This window comes from Asparagus officinalis, chromosome 7 (assembly GCF_001876935.1).
Source record: "Asparagus officinalis chromosome 7, Aspof.V1, whole genome shotgun sequence".
Taxonomy (NCBI): domain Eukaryota; kingdom Viridiplantae; phylum Streptophyta; class Magnoliopsida; order Asparagales; family Asparagaceae; genus Asparagus; species Asparagus officinalis.
Window position 1 is genome coordinate 2456182 of NC_033800.1, and position 12421 is coordinate 2468602.

General features: G+C 39.7%; 1 protein-coding gene and 1 long non-coding RNA gene across 2 annotated transcripts; both read right to left on the reverse strand.

Annotated features, from left to right (window-relative positions):
* Nucleotides 2275–3781, reverse strand: LOC109849838. The gene is made up of 2 exons (XR_002249245.1): nt 3695–3781; nt 2275–2672 (listed from the first exon to the last, which is right to left on the reverse strand). It is a non-coding gene; the product is annotated as an uncharacterized LOC109849838 (long non-coding RNA).
* Nucleotides 4296–6809, reverse strand: LOC109849377 (universal stress protein PHOS32). Its single transcript, XM_020419197.1, has 4 exons — nt 6553–6809; nt 6331–6440; nt 6103–6221; nt 4296–4626 (listed from the first exon to the last, which is right to left on the reverse strand). Exons 1-4 carry the CDS (start codon nt 6725–6727, stop codon nt 4542–4544), a joined length of 489 nt encoding a protein of 162 aa, XP_020274786.1. The 5' UTR covers nt 6728–6809; the 3' UTR covers nt 4296–4541.

A 12421-nucleotide genomic window follows, 5' to 3' on the forward strand; every position in this document is an offset into this window, starting at 1 on the left:
TTCTATAACAGGAACATCATTGGTAGATTAGTGCCAAATTAAGACATCGATCGCTCCAAGATAATAATATGGAGCAGGGCACTTCGGTCGATAGACACATAACCTCAGAGTCATCCAGAGTCTGAAATTTACTTTAATTGTCATCGGGTGAAATATTATCGACACAGGATTCAATTAATTAAGTCACCATAAAAAGGAAAGACACATTTTCAAGCATTAATTCTTGAGGCTCTGAATGCCTTTCCATTGAACAAAATAGGATCTAAGATCTTGTTATCACATGATAAAGAGATACAGATAGCTATCGAGGCAGGGAACCAAGGAGTTTCTGCAGTTTGTGGGAAATCACCAAACGGTGGATTCATTTAAGGAAATAGGGATCGAGAGTGAGATCAATTAAGATACACTGCTCTACTTGACAACTAAGAACACGTTGTCCATACTCACGATCTCGATCTAAAATTTTATTACTATGAGTCTATGACCTCTCTCTCTCGTAGAGGAAGGAAAATGCTAAGTGTACTACAATAGCTATATTACTGTCGTACGTACTAAACACAAAGAAGTGGAGTCCACATGAATTCATAATTCCTCTTTGCAATTTACAAGGAAAGGTCCCACTTTTATGTGCGTAGTGGTACAAGAATAGCACAGCTATATATCACAACTCCGCTACCTACCATAATTAAAATTTTGGTCCAAGTCCAACTAGCTAGCTAGGGTTAAACATAACATGACCAATTAATCATTGGCATCGTGAAAGCTACCTATACTCGTCGAGGGCACGAAGCGCGTCATGGATGGTGGGTGAACACGTCATACATATGGAATCAAGGCTGCAATGCTTCTAGTTGATGATGCACCCATGCATGTTGGCGTTATGTAGAGCCCAAATTTGAAGGGGGGCAACAATAGAATCTTTGAAGCTCGATTAATTAGTCCCCAACGTCGTTGTTTCTCTGATTAACCCAGTTTCCTAACCTAGACTACGCAGATATTCCAAGCTTGACCCTTTCGATATAGGTCAAATTTCGTGAAGTCGTGACATCTTGTCGACAAGCATCACCGTGCAAATGTTCAATATTCCTCCCGCCTAACCTCGTGAGATTACAGCATGCAATCAAGCATTGCTATAGTTTACTGTATGTTTTAGTTGGGAGGTCTGTGTTAATTAATTTAGTTGACTGCTCAGGTTTAATTAGTCGGATGCCAGTACCAATCAAACATGCAAGCCTAGCTTGTTGTCACAACTGCAAATAATTGATGAGTAGCTTCTGCAGACTTTTCAAAAGGGTCCGGGGTCTCGGAAGCAGCAGCTAGCTAGCAGCAATTAAATTGGTGGAGAGGTAGACTTTCCTTTAATTTGTTGGTAATCTTCGCATACCAAACTTAATTACGATGGTGATCAGATACCTCTTCTCAGCTAATTAATTGATATTAAACCCAACTTAATTTTTCATGATACGACGCAGGACGTACGATTGGATCATCCTCATTGGAACTGTGGGGGTGTGGAGCTTGCACCTATAAGGTTCAGAACTTCAGATATGACCCTGTATCGACTTTTAGAAGTAACCAACGCTCCAAATGAAAGAGGGGACTGAAAAGCATGCGTATAATAAATCTATAGAATGATTAATTTTCAAATAGATATTCTTCTGCTGGTTAAGACAAACTTCTGGAAAAGTATATATATATATATATATATACTTATATATATATATATATATATTCCTACCGAATCTATATTATTTTAACTCAAACCTAGCTAACATCTCTCCCTTCCGAAACAAAGATAAGAAAGCCATATTCCATATATAACAGGGACGTTATTGGCAGATGAGCAAAGTTTTCCCATCAATTGACACGTAAAATCAGACGTGGTTCTAAATTTTACTTTTGTCACCAAATGAAAAATGATGGACTCCCAGATAAGTGAGCATAGTGAGCATGTAAACTAAGTTGCGAGGAGTTCTTTTAAGTTCCCCGCATGCAACAAAGGAAAAGACAAGATTGGAAGCAAATTAAGCAACCCCTTTGACCGATATTTTGTTATCTATTCCTTTATAATAATGAGAGGATTCAAGATTTACTATTCATGATACAATAATGCTACAGTGAATTACTGTAATATTATTACCATAGCACAAAAAACATGGATGATCCAAGGTTAATTATTCATGCTTAAAAAAATATTGTAGCATTATTACTGTAGCACATGCGGGACTGTAGCGTGCAAACATATTACTGTAGCTCAGGCGGGATGCTGTAGCATGTAAAAATGTTACTGTAGAACTTACAAAATTATATTTAAAATACAGAATTACTGTAACGAGAATAAAAAAAAATGGAGGTCGTGTTTTGCACACGGGGTGCACACTAGTAATATGAACACGAAGATTGATTTCGTGTCCCTCCAAACATTAAAACAAGGAATAGGGAAAGTGAGCGAGGTCGTATTAAATACACCATAATACGTGACGTCCTAGAATGTACCACCCAACACATAATAAGAACAGGATGCGTACTTACAAGTGCGGGCTAAACATCATGCCGTTGCGATCTAACGCTTGCTGAATATTGCAACCGTTGTTTTATTCCTCGCCCTGTTAACTTACACAACAACGTACATTTGAACATTTCATGGTTTTTGAATTTTATCAGGTCTCCAGCTGCAAAGAAATCAGGTTGTGAACAGAGTAAGCACACACGTGAGCAAGGAGGGAGTGAATGCGGTGTTCACAACATAAACATCATAAATCATTGAACATCGTTGGCATATGATTATGGGAATATAATATTTCCATGCGAAGCACGTGGCATCGAATATTTGGGCTCTATATCCTGTCATCTTCTTTCTTTAGTAACGGCTTTCTAGAATTCCCTGCAGCGCTTCTGCTCTAAAAATGATTTTATTGTCTAAGATGTTGATGTTATACATGTGAAACCGCGAACGAATTTGAGAAAAACTTGAAAAATAAACAAGATAGACTTCACCACACCCTGGTGTGGTGTCTGCCACACTCAGGTGACAGAATCTGTCTCTGTTGACATGAGTGTGGTGTCTGCCACAACACACCCAGGTGTGACAGAATCCGTCCTGTTTTCAAGAGTGTGGTGTCTGACCGCGCACAACAGTACCCCATAAGAACTCAAATAAAGAGAGACCAAAGATGAAGAGTTTGCACGCTGAAAGTGATCAAGTGATCAAGCATTTATTTTGGGGAATAATCAAGCATGATTATTTAATATACATCGATTTCTAGGACGTGGAAACTAGATTTCGTAGTTAAACTCTGCAGTTTGGCACGTGCTGGTAAACCCTAGGGTTCCTAGGCTTCTCCTTGTTAAAATGAAATTAATGTGTTACAGAGCAAATAGCTGACAAATCAAGCTGCTGAAAATTATCAAAAAAAAAAAAAAAAATTTTTTTGCAGCGAATCATTGAACTCTAGGGCATGGAGACTCAATTTTATACCTAAAAATTTGCGATGTGGCATGCGTTGGAAGCCTAGCTAGGGTTTTTTAATCTCTCCTTCCCGAATCGAATCTCCTGTTAAGGAGCAAATAATTTTCGCAAGAAATTACAGCGATTAAACTAAAACATAATTGTGATTGCAGCGATTTAACTGAAGAAACATAACTGTGATTGCAATGAAAGAGGAAGTCGAGACGAGAGAGAAGAAAATGAGACCTTTTGAGAGTCGGGAGATTTTCGTAGATCAAGCCCTTTGCCGCTCTCTCCCGAAATGAAAGCCTTTTTGAGACTGTGATATGTGGGCTGATTTGTAGCCCAAATAATACACAGCAGGATCCGCTAGCTTTTAGGGCGAGTAATGGAGATTTGCAGTTAGTCTTTTCTGCCCTCTCTTCCTTCACGCTCAAGGGATTGGTGGGCCGATTCACAGCCCATGTAAATAGGTCGTACCCCAAGTTAAAATGAGATGTCTGGCTCCAAGGCCCAGTTGGGGTAAACCAGGGCTAGTTTTTACAGAATCAAGGGTTAGAACAAGCTGCACCTAAAAATCCCGGTTCCTCCCGGAATAGAAAATATCTAAAATTCAGTTTTAGAACAATCTACAGTCACGAGCATCAATTACAAACTTCGGACTAATTAAACAGCATGATTATCAACATTCTCATTCCGCAGCACACGGCGAAACCTTAATGCATGGAGAGATAAAAGTTGTTTATTGAATAGTTGCAGGAATAATATGGATTAAAACAAACATTTCGTCACCAACGGCGGCATGAATTACAACTGAAAATCCGAAAAACACCATTTAACACCAATCTACGCCCAGCAAGAAAGCAGCCGATCAACACACATCTTATTTATTATTAGCGAAATCTCGCAAATATTCAGAGTACCACACATACAAGTTTCACGAATGCATACAAGTTTCACGAATGCAAAATCCTTCTCCCATCTCCCCACATTATTAAGAACATATGAATTACAGAAGTCCACATGCGTGTCATTAGGAATTCCGCATCTCTTTAACAGTCCCCTCAAGCGAATTGAGAGTGATTATCATCAATTAGTGCTTGACTGGATCTTTGATGATAGTCACTGGACACGGTGCATTTGTCAAGACGTAGCTTGTCACGCTGCCCAGCAGAATCCTGCTCCGAAAATAGATAAGAGTGTTAAAATCAACGTGCTGTCCGTATAACAATTTCCCTAAAACACAAATTCCATGATTCCGATAATATATCATCGTTCAAAAAAGAAGTATAGAAAAGTGATCAAAGAACAGCCCCCCTTACGGTTTAACTTTAGCATAACCACACGCATAGCTATTACAGCTTCATACCATTGAACATAATGTCATAAAGAACACGGCCAAAACAATGTTGAACACTAGGCTTAACCAACAATATGATGAATGATGATCACGTTGAAAGTTAACTAGCGGGAGTTGTTATCTAAAATATCAGCAACCCACCTCGTGTGCTTATGAGCGGACAATTGAGCTTCATGCTTTTGAAAACCAATCATGTGGTGGGTTTGAGAGGCATGTCGTTTTTGGCTTGGCTATCTGTCACATTTCGCACGCCCTTCATGTGCGCAAGTATATATATTAACAAATCTTCGCAAATGCCTTGGCAACACCGAGGGAGGTGGGGTGTCAATAGTTAGTGTTACTCAATTTGGGGGATGATTATGCCAAACAAAAGTTGTCAGTCGCTATACGACTACTAAAACAATATACAACTTCCTAACATATGTTTACGAACCTTAATTACTTGTAGGGAGCTTACTCCACGGGTAAAGAAGTTCACTCCATCATTTTCCAATGTTTTCATTTGTTATCCAGATGCCTGAGCTAATGAAGAGCAAGGCAAGGTGCCCCACTCATACTAAAAAGCTCCGATAAGCCAATTATTCTGACTACAAACTTTGAACAAGCGATACCACTGTGTACCTTGAACTTATATATAGCTATAGCTACTATAGGTGAGTTATTTGTGAGAACGCAACATGGAGAAACTTGAGGTTCAACATAACGGGTGTCTCAATGCACACTGATTTATGACGCAACTACGTCACACACAAGTTCAACACAAATACTAATTTGTGCCCGTATGGATTCACAAGATGGAGTAAGTTTCGGTCCCCGTTTACGAGACGAGCAGACACAACCCAGAAAGCAACTATTTAAGCTGTAGTCTCTCAGGGAGTGAAGGGCACTAGTTAATCGGGGAAGACCACTTCAGTGCTAATACAGACCACTTCGGCCTTAGTTTGATAAAAACAGCCATCTTCATACGTAACCAACTTGGACGTAATCACTTCTTAAAACATCTCTGGCAAAATTCTCATTGAACTCTTCTGAGCAGCCTAATTTCAAGTCCATAATCTCAGAACACACTTGCTCTGGAAAAGCAACAGCTACTTCAGACAATAATAATATTGTAGTTAAAAGATATTTATTTTATTAATTATATAGGAAAAGATTCCTTATTTGACTCTCTAGCTAGAACACCGATAGATCCGAGAAACTTGAGGTTGACGCGACATCAGAAAGCAAATAAAAATTGAACAAAACTACAAAATTAATTATCTGTTCCAAGTAAAAAAAAAAAAAATTTGCAAACCTCCGGAGCTGGCTGAGGCCTCTGCTCCCCATCACCAACGAATCCAGCTTCAGATCGGGCACCGCTTCGCACAGCTTCTCCCTCGCATCCCCCCAGTACAGCTTCATCACGATCGTAACCTAAAAATTTCATCCCAAAATCGCTAAACGAATTTAAAGACGCACGTACTAATTAAGTTCGAGAGACGAAACGATTAACTTAGCTATAGCCGCCTAATTCAACCCCAACCTGCTTCTGCCTCGAGACGGTGTCGAGCAAATCAAGAACCTCAATATCGGTCTCCAGACCGTAGTGCTTCGCCGCCGCCGGATCTCTAAACTCCGTCAGCGGAATCAAAGCTAGCAAAACAGCAACAAAAAGATCGACGGTCAGGAGTGGGGGGGAAAAGAAAAGAACCGATCTTTAAGTTAAGTTAACTGAGAGCTGAACGCAGGTAGCTCTGGAACTTACGAGATCCAGATTTGGACCAGAGCGCGTGCTTGGATTCGTCGCCTTCGTCGGGCATGACGTGGAGGACGATCAAGGAGTCGCCCGCGTCGAGGAGGTTGTCCACCGCCCATTCAAGGGCCCTCTTGCTGCTCTTCGAGAAGTCCAGCGCCACCCCGATCCTTCTATCTCCTCCCATCTTTTCTTCTTCTTCTTCTTCTTCTTCTTTTTTTCTTTTTCCCTTCTCGGTCTTCCTTCGCCGTCTCGTGATTTCGCCAATATAGGCCAAGGACAGCTGGCCGAAAAGGCTTTGTTTTTTAGTTTTAATCAAATACCAGCAAAGCCTAGTTGCCCTAGTTGATTAACATTTAAGATTTAATTAATTAAGAGAGGAGGTCAGCAAATTAGTAGTTTATTTTTTTTATCATCGGGAAATGAAGGGAGGCTGGGGAAAAGGATAAGGATTGGGGGGTTAAGCAACGGCGTGGTGCGAAGAGTGGACTATTAATTATTAATTAATGAATATCCGTTTGCTTTTGCTTTTTATTTTATTTTATTTAGGTTTTAGAAGACTCAAATTATTCTTTGCTTTGCTAACCGAGATGAATCCTTTTGGAGGGAGGGGGGAGGAAGCTTCTTGGATGCTTGCCACGTCTCTATCGCTGATCAAGCTTTAGATGTCGGTGACAAATCACGTTTTGTTCATTATCAGGAAGAAAAAAAAAAACAATAGATGAATAAATAAATTAGACATTTTATGAAAGGGCCGTAGGCCTGCATCACTTCCTATAAGCCCAATAAAACACTTTGAGAGTTTTCATCTCTACAGAGCCCATCTGTAGGGTTGGTTAAGGAAAATGATACGGGCACACCCTCAACCACAACCTCAACCACACCCTCTCTCTCATTTGCTACAGTATACCGGACCCCACATGAGATTTTGAAATTTTAAAATCTCATATGGAGCCCGGTGTACTGTAGGAAATGAGAGAGGGGGTGTAGTTGAGGTTGTGGTTGGGGATGTGCCTCTAGTGCCACCCGTTGGTTAAATAGAATAAAATTTCAGCCCAATTTTCGTATCCTATTCAGCCTGGTACAATATAGGTCATGTTTTCAGTCTGCCACTTATATTTCTGCCTATGAAATGTACACTTGTTCATCTTTGTATAAGCTGCATACAAGCTATAAATACATAGGTTAATAAAAATTTACATTAAAGAAGAGGAGGAGGAGGAAGAAGAAGAAAAAGAGATCTTTAATTATATGACAATTGTTCATCTTTGTCACAAGGGTATATATTGATTAAATTCAACTGCTCACATGATTCCGATTAATGTTGATGACTAAGCAAAATCCTTCCTTTTTTAAAAATGAAACTATCGGGCATCGAACCCAAAATCGCGAGAGTCATATTGTAACCTTCCGCCCATCAGATCATCTAAGGTGTTGGTAATAAGCAAGATCGTAGTGATATATTAGGTGTCAATTTCACAGTCTGAAGACAATAAAATTTTACTCTTGTTTGAAGCCTGCACACGAAAGCACCTAGATCACATTACCTCGGAGATCTCCTTTCGAATGTCATCTCCCCTTATATATACTTAGGAACCCTCATCCCTCAAGTATTGTTAAAATCAATGTCGATGTCGCTTGTAAATTCGATTCCTCTGCTAGATGTTGGGTTAATTGCTCAGTGAAAATTTTGGGCCACAATCGTCACTCTTTCTGCACATTTAATCCACCTACATCACCCATTGAGGTCGAACTCCTTGATCGTCTTGTTGGGATACATTTTGCTCTCTCTTTTGGTTGGACTGATATTATCTTGGAGTCGGATTCTTGATATTTTGCTTATGCTATACGGAGCAATTACGCACCCGTAGCATCTCTCAAATGTCTTCTCAGATTGCTAGGACTATCTTCAAGTTCCTCAACTTTCTCTTTTGTTAAACATGTTCGTTGTTTGAGAAATCTTTGTGCGCAATTTTAGCTCAATTTTCATGCCTAGGACGGTGCGGACTATATGTATAACCAAATTCTCTTGGATGCTATGTGTAGGCTGTCTAAAAATCACAATAGATAGCTTATCCTCCGTCAAACACCGATGATGGAAGTTACAATCTGACGACTTCCAGAAGGCTACAATTTGAAGACTTTCACGTAGATCGCTGAATGTTACAATCTGACGACCTTCACGACAACCGATGAGAGCTCTAGTTCAACAGCATTCACAATCAATATCGGGAGTTACAATCTGACGACTCTCATATTCTCAAGGAGCCAAGACGAAGATTACAAGACAATGATCTTTGTAACGCTATGACAAAATAGATTACTTGTTGATAATCTCTCCAAAGCAAGACGCGGAACTCATCACCGCGCTCTAAGACCAAAACGCGGAGGTCCTCCCCGTGTATCAACACCAAAACACGGAGGTCCTCCCCGTGTGTCAACAGTAAAATGCGAGGGTCGAACCCGCGTTACAACACCAAAACGCGGAGGTCCTCCCCGTGTGTCAACAGTAAAACGCGAGGGTCAAACCCGCGTTACAACATTAAAACGCTGGAGTCGGACCCGCGTTACAACATTAAAACGCTGGGGTCGGACCCGCGTTTTTCAACACCCAGCGAGTACCCAACTCCGCGTCTCAATTCTAAAACGCGGAGTTAGGATCCTGAACGCCCACGTGGGCGTTTGACTCGTTCAAACACGAGCTGAACGGTTACAGGAACCGTTTTTACTCCACGATTTGAGGGATTTCCGCCCTACTATGGAGAGAATTAAGGGGGCGGTTACACCCCTTAATCCCCTATAAAAGCGAGTAAACTCAACTGAGTTAAGGGTTGGCTGGGTTGATCGGAGAGACTGGAATTTTTCGGATCTGGGAATTGGCAGCAACATGAGAGATCATTGGGCGAGCTTTTGAGGGGATCGACATCATCCTCCAACGAAGATTATCTTCAACTTCGACAACAGAGAGCTTTGATCCTTGGCTTATCAACCGAACTTTTGGTTCAAATCAACTCTTTTTCAAGAGTTCAAACTCGATCAGAGTTATCAACTCATCAAGAGTTTTAAACTTGCCACGCAAGTTCTCCACAACGTCAAATCGTGAGGAGAAGACATCGTTCCAGTGAATCAAGACGTCGGATCGTCAACGGAGAGCAAACTCGACGTGAGCATTCGAGGGAGGTACTCCATCGCTGCCGTGAAGAACCCAGTTTTAAACAAAGGAGAGAATCAAATTCGTTCTCTTCTCTTTTGTAATCGAATTGTAATCGGAATCAAAGAAATACAAGTCAATTTTCTTTTGTTCTTCTCATTGCAATTTTTCCAACATACACTATGAACTAGAGTTTTTCATATTCACCAAAAAATAATAATAATAACGACAAAAAGAAAAAAAACTTTGCACATGCATATCCCAAAGTATTCAGTGCTCCTGGCCCCTGGGAGTACATAAAGCAGACATCAGACTTCAAAGAGTATAGTAAAAGTCAGCTTCTAAGTTTCTAACAAAGAAACAGCTAGTTTTGAGCATGTAAGAAGTTGTTGATAAACTACTCATTTAAAATTAGGGGTTTTTGTCTTTGAACCTAAAATTTTACCCTCACTTATTGAGAAACCCATTGACTTTAATAAAAATTCATACACCCAAAAGTACTCCAACAACTTATTTTTGAACCCATTCTCCCAAATACTGTCTACCCATGTACTGTATTTAAAGTAAGAAAAAAATAATTCCAAAATTACCCTTCTACAAATTATAATCCTTCTACTTCATCATCGGTCCCAAACATCAGAAATCCCTAACCCACTTCATCGATCCTTCGATCACTTCACCGATTGACCATGATGCATCTTCTTCCGCCTAGAGGTAGAGGACTTCACTCTGAAGAAGAGGAAGGCTCTAGGATTTCTTAGCTTCTTCTTCATGGAGAAGCCCACCAAAATCCCATTCTCTAGCGATCGGATTCCTTTGTCGCTTCTCGCTACCGCTAGGATTGTCGGAATCGATCTTGCAGTCTACGCCTCCGCCACTACCGGCCCCTTCCCTTTTTCCACTTTTTCTCTGGGTTAGCTCCTAATCTCTTCCCTTATCGGTTTCAATTCTAAAGAGAATAGGGGATAAAATTTATATCTTGGGTTGAAAAATGAATTTGGTGATGTGAAGTAGGATTCTTGAGTGTAAAAAACGAATTTTGATTGGGTTAGGTATCAAAATACGTAGATAATTTACTCTTTAGATGCAATTGTCTAAAAAAAGCTAGCTTTTTAGCACTTTATTATGGATTGAGAATTCAACAAAATGATTTATTCAATCTTCCACTTTGATATAGTGGGTACTAATGGATCTATCTTAAATTAAGTGATTGCTTAATTGTAAGTCAAAGTGAAAGAATAGATTGTTTTTCGTTATTAAGCTAGTTGATGAGATAATTAATTTTTTTTTAAGGATTTGTGTAAGTTTGATATACCAAATAATTAGTCTCTCTCTCTCTCCTCCATGATATTTGATATGCGTCCTAATGATACACAATTGCATGTTATTCAATCAGAAAAGATATGCATAAAAACGAGGCCCCATATTCTTATGAAGATGTGTTTTATATGTTAACATATACCCTTCATACAGAAAATTCCAGTTCATTTATGGAGTAAAATTTGAAGAATCTTCCACATGCATGGTTCAATGAATGCGAAAGAATTCTTTTCTCAATTATGGGCTATGACCAACCTGTTCTTTACCTACATCGTGTAAAAAGCTTCGCTACGCATGCTTGCTGATGCAACTAAACAAGTGGTGGCAACAACATTGGAGGCAGTAAATTGATGGTTCTTTGTATGGTTTCAGATTATGTATTATATGGTTTTCAGCTTGTATATATTGTATCTGCAAGCTAGCATACATTGTACCGGGTTGTTCAGGTTATGTGGTCTTAAATAGTATTTGTAAGGTTTTCAAGTTGTCGTGATTGTGTGAATCTTTTAAGGTTTTAGTTATTATTGGCATGCTTTCAAAAAAAGAAAAGCAAACAAAGAAGCTATGTCCTTGCACAGGGACCATTCTTACTAGCTGTTCGAGATGTCTGTGTGAGTCATGGCCTATTGATCCCCACTGCAGAGTGAGATATGAAGATAGGTAGACAGAAATAGGGGTAAGGTAGTATAAACAGGAGTTTTCGCATTAATCGAATGGTTAATGTCACTCTGACGCGTCATTAATATAATAAATCGCAATCACTTGAAAGACCCTCTATTTCTCAATTTTAATGGCAGAGGTTGGAACCAGCAAGGCCATGATGATCATGCGTTGGAGATGCTTAGTGGGCTTTAAATTGGGAGTACAAGTTAAGAATGTCATCTTCAGTGTGCAGTGACAGCCCAACAACCCCACTCACGGAACCAAACAGCACGCCCGCTGCTAACAAGCCGCTGCTTAATTGCTTTTTCATCGTTGCAGCCGTACAAGTAATTACCAAAAAGGAGAGTCCAAATTAGCGATGCTGAAGGATCCAAAATATGATACTAACACGTGAAATGTCCCTCTTCTATTGCATCTTGAGCTGACATTACCAGTTCATTATGCAATAGGTAGGAGACAACTCACATGTCCTTTCTTGATCCTATATTTTTGGTACTTAAATCATTTTTCATTTTAAAAGCCGGGGAGACCTTCTGACAAAAATTTCGAAAAGTTTGTACCTTGGAAACTACAGTCCTTTGGAAAGTCCTTCTACTAAAATAAATAACAGCAGTGAAACTCTCGAAAATTTCACCAGTCAGCCTAAAATTTTCATCCTTGTGTCAGATAAAAAGACAAGCGATGGGTCTTTTACTAAACCCAATGGGATCTTTAAAAATGAAGCTAATCACCAATTTAAGAGAGGGA